This window comes from Nyctibius grandis, chromosome 6 (genome assembly GCF_013368605.1).
Source record: "Nyctibius grandis isolate bNycGra1 chromosome 6, bNycGra1.pri, whole genome shotgun sequence".
In the NCBI taxonomy this organism is placed as follows: Eukaryota; Metazoa; Chordata; class Aves; order Nyctibiiformes; family Nyctibiidae; genus Nyctibius; species Nyctibius grandis.
Window position 1 is genome coordinate 51,815,333 of NC_090663.1, and position 4,379 is coordinate 51,819,711.

The 4,379-nt window shown below is 52.1% G+C and overlaps 1 protein-coding gene across 1 annotated transcript; it reads left to right on the forward strand.

Annotated features, from left to right (window-relative positions):
* The first annotated feature begins 438 nt into the window (after window positions 1–438).
* SFRP2 (secreted frizzled related protein 2) lies at window positions 439–4,173 on the forward strand. Its single transcript, XM_068403909.1, has 3 exons — window positions 439–1,031; window positions 1,680–1,760; window positions 3,161–4,173. The coding sequence occupies exons 1-3, from the start codon at window positions 539–541 to the stop codon at window positions 3,463–3,465; spliced, it is 879 nt and encodes a 292-aa protein (XP_068260010.1). The 5' UTR covers window positions 439–538; the 3' UTR covers window positions 3,466–4,173.
* The last annotated feature ends 206 nt before the right edge of the window (window positions 4,174–4,379 follow it).

Below are 4,379 nucleotides of genomic sequence, written 5' to 3' on the forward strand. Positions count from 1 at the left end.
CCACATCATGCATCCGCTGGCAGCGAAAGCACCAACCGTGGGCCGGGGGAGAGGGGGGGTCCCGCCGGTCGCAGGAGTTGTGTTAGCGGCAAAGCTCACCTCCAGCTACCCGCGGCCCGAGAGCGGCCCCCCTCCCCCTGCCCGGCCGAGGAGCTGCTCGGGCTTTCGTGGCTCTTTGTTCGCGGGGATCTTTCCCCCCTTCCCCGCGCTCGCACGGTAAGGTTTCTTGCAAGGATTTCCTGCCAAAAGACAATCCCCCTGAGCAAAAGCAGACCGAGAAAGTAGTGACCAATCCTTTCTGGATGGCTGTCACCAGGCTCCTCCCAGCCCCCGCTCCCCCTGCTATTTGCATACAAAAAAATCCAGAAAACTCCCGTTTGCCCCCGCATCTCGCTCAGACCCTCCGTCCCCGTCTGGCAGGCAGGAGCCCGGGCTGGGGGACGCTGCCGGCGGCTGAGGGCAGCGGTGCGCCGCCCGCTCCGCGCCCCGCCACCCCAAGCCTTTCGCCAGCCCCCCCCCTCCTCCTCCGCACCCCAAAATGCAGCGCCGCCTTTGCGCCCTGCTCCTGCTGGCGTCCCAGTGTATGGGCTCGGCCGCCGGGCTCTTCCCCTTCGGAGAGCCCGACTTCTCCTACAAGCGCTCCAACTGCAAACCCATCCCCGCCCCGATGCTGCTGTGCCGGGGCATCGAGTACCAGAGCATGCGGCTGCCCAACCTGCTGGGGCATGAGACGGTGCAGGAGGTGCTGGAGCAGGCCTCCACCTGGATCCCGCTGGTGCAGAAGCAGTGCCACCCCGACACCAGGAAGTTCCTCTGCTCCCTCTTCGCCCCCGTCTGCATCGACGACCTGGACGAGATCATCCAGCCCTGCCACTCGCTCTGCGAGGAGGTGAAGGAGAGCTGCGCCCCGGTGATGTCCGCCTTCGGCTTCCCCTGGCCCGACATGCTGGACTGCAGCCGCTTCCCCAAGGACAACGACCTCTGCATCCCGCTGGCCAGCAGCGACCACATCCTCCCGGTCACCAGGGAAGGTAAGAGGGAGCCGCCGGGCTGCCCCCGGGCCGGCAGCATCTGCCCCGCCATGAGCCGCCGGGACAGCGGGGACCCTCCCCAGCTTTCTGCGGGGGAGCGGAGGCGTCTCCTGCCCGTTACAGCACGCCCCGGTGCTCCGGGACCGGGGGGACCAGGGAGGGGGCCGCAGATCAGGCTCAGGGAGGCTTTCCCGAGGGGACCGGGGAAACAGCGGGTACCGTCGGGCAGCTGACACCGGCCCGCAGCCCCCGGCCTTTGCCCGTCGCCGAAGGAAAGGTCCGGGAGCCCGGACTCGAGCCGCGCTGCTGCCAAAGGGACTCTGCAAAGATGCTCGCTGAAGCGCAGGGTTGGGGTGTTTTGTGTCGTGTCCCCCCCCTCTCTTTACTCCTTCCCCCGTAAAAAAAAACCAACTTGTGGAGTAGGTGTGACCTTAAAAGCACACCGTGCCCCCCTCCAGCGGGTCTGCAGCAAGGTAAGGCGAGTCAAAGTGCTCGGGCAGCGCCGGGGCTGCGGGGGGCGGGGGGGGAAGGCGCAGGGTCGGTCTGTCCATCGAGGGATGGAAAACCGGCGTTTCCCGAAGGGTTCCCAACGCCACCTGCTGTTCCTCTCTCCCCGAGCCTGACGGGGACTGTCCCTTGCATTTCCAGCACCCAAGGTCTGCGACGCCTGCAAAAACAAAAACGAAGACGATAATGACATCGTGGAAAACCTCTGCAAAAACGACTTTGGTAAGTGGAAGCAGAGCCCTCTCGGTTGAAACTTGAGACTTTAGGATCAGGTAAAACTCCCCGTGAAATGAGAGGGAGATGCGCCTGAATAAAGGCAGGGCTTTGTCTTATCTGTAGATGGACCCATCTGACCATTCGGTCGTGAAACACAAACTTGCACCTTGGAATAAAAAGTGGCCTTTTTTATAGTGCTTTTCTGTTTGCTGTTTTGAAGTAGCGCTCTTCTACATGGATGTTGCTGGCAAGCCGAATAGAAAGTAAAATGAAAAAAAAAAAAAAAGAATCTTTTATCTAGACTATTGCCTGGGGAGAAGCAGCGCAAAGCTTCATTTAGACGTATGGGAAAGAGCTGCATGACCAATCTCACGTATCGTAAGAAAGACTCTCCACAGATTAAGAAGGAAGCTCTATATAGCATTTGACAGAGAAGGTAATGCACAGACAATTGGGGATATAAACTTAATGGGAAGATCTGGGGTTAGAAGAGGACAAGAAAGTCCCTTCGACACAGACAACTGAACGGCACATTATCCACATGTTAGCATGTCAAGAGAAAAAGGGAAGAAGGAGGGGAATCCTTTTATAATAGGTCAATGTTTATACCTGGAAACAGAATTGTAGTATAAATATCGACAACAATTCAAAAGTCCTTCTTTAAAAAAAAACCACAACACCCAAAACATGAAACCATGACTGTGGGACATAATTGCTAAAACAACCAATAGCTTTGGCCTGGCAAATTGCACTCAGATAAATCCTCCTAAAGCTAAACATGCCCCACAGATTCTTACAGAGCCCTGTACCCCCTCCTAGTTATTTTACCAAATCAAACACAGCTGTTGGACCAATTTTCCCTCCACAGGATCTATTCTTTCAAAAAAACAATGCTTATGAAATATCATTTCCTTACAGGTTTGCCTAAAATCCTCTCCAGCCTAATAAATTAAGTTTAGAAGTTTTCAGCCGCAGCAGAGATCAGGTTTCAGATTAGGTCTAGGTACCCACCTCCCCTTCAAACTCTAGTTTCAGGAAGACTGTCCTTGCCCAGCAAAAACCAGAGCACTGCTTAACATAGCAAACCTGCCCTCTCTCTGTTTGCAAACAGGAGAAAAGCTGGAGAAAATATTAATTTAGAAAGGAAGGAAAAAGAGGGGGAGCGGGGGGAAGAGGAAAAAAAGAAACCCAAAAAACCTCAACGCTAAGGTTGATTCAAACTGAAATTACTTGCATGCCCTTTGTGGCTTTAGAAATGGAACCACCTGCTGCCTCTTCTGTCAGTCCTGACAGTTTAATTAGCAACAGAGCACCTCCCTCCCCAGGTCCTCTTTATGTGCACTAATGGGAAAAAACCTCTCCATCTCTCTCCCTCTTCCCACTTCCCCCTCCCCTCACTCTATTAGCCTTGAAGATAAAAGTGAAGGAGATTGCCTACATCAATGGGGATACCAAGATCACCCCTGAAACAAAGAGCAAGACCATCTACAAACTGAATGGGCTGACAGAAAGGGATCTGAGGAAGATCGTGCTCTGGCTCAAAGGTGGCCTCCAGTGTACCTGCGACGAGATGAATGACATCAACGTCCCCTACCTGGTGATGGGGCAAAAGCAAGCTGGGGAACTGGTGATCACCTCGCTGAAGCGGTGGCAGAAAGGGCAGCGGGCTTTCAAGCGTTTCTCCCGCAGCATCCGCAAACTGCAGTGTTAGTGGCTTCAGCTCTGGCCGCCTCCAGCAACTGCCTCTGTCCTGACCTCCCCGGGCCTCCCGCACCTTCTTGCTTCGGCCCCTCTGAGCCTCGAGATGCCACGGGCATGAGACACGGTGACCGCTCTCTGAGAGGGGAGGGAGCCCTCAATTTTTGTACATAGGTTAAAATGTAATAAAAAAAAAAGTCATGACTATTTTTGGGAAGTATTACAGTATCTTGCTAAAAGCTTTTTTCTTTTTTTGTGGTTGCAAATGTGACTTTGGTCTGAGGTTTTTCCCTCTTCATTTTGGTAATGCTGGTTCATTTATATTGCTACTTCTCTGTATACATGCATGTTTGTTGTGCAAAAGTAGGAGATGCAGAGAAAGACAGCCACGTGTGTGACTGGCCTGTCACAGTGGGTACGACTCTTTCACCGAGGTGAAATGGCTTGCCATCTATATTAACACTATAGAGGTCATGTTACGACTCTTGCATGTGATACATAGGCATCAGTAAGAGTATATTAACCATTCTCACATTTTATTTTCCACAAGGCTAAGCTTTCTCTCTCAGAAAAAACGAACAAGTTTTGGAGCTGGTTGATCTGAATGCAACTTCTTTTTTTATTATTTTGCAAATTAAACCATCTGTAGCCTAACTGTAATATACCTAGTGGTTAACCTGAAAGAGTTGTAAAATATTGCTTTAATTAACCTTGTAAATACTCCAGATAAATGTTATATTCTTGTATATAAACTTTACATCATAGTTTACCCATTGTCTCAGTCTGTATTCACTTTAATCTGCTTTGTGAGAGCTGGGAGAAAGCTGTCCAGCTGAGCTTTGTCATGGCAAAACAAAATTTGGCCTTCCACCCCAAGTGGCCAGTAGAGAAGCATGAGGAAGCATCCAGTGCTGCAACCATAAAAAA

Excerpts from the sequence above, each read along its gene's own strand:
- SFRP2 (XM_068403909.1), top strand. The coding sequence starts at position 539 with ATGCAGCGCCGCCTTTGCGCCCTGCTCCTGCTGGCGTCCCAGTGTATG. Across the intron at positions 1,032-1,679 it reads CCTCCCGGTCACCAGGGAAG|CACCCAAGGTCTGCGACGCC; the intron begins GTAAGAGGGAGC and ends TTGCATTTCCAG. Across the intron at positions 1,761-3,160 it reads CCTCTGCAAAAACGACTTTG|CCTTGAAGATAAAAGTGAAG; the intron begins GTAAGTGGAAGC and ends TCACTCTATTAG.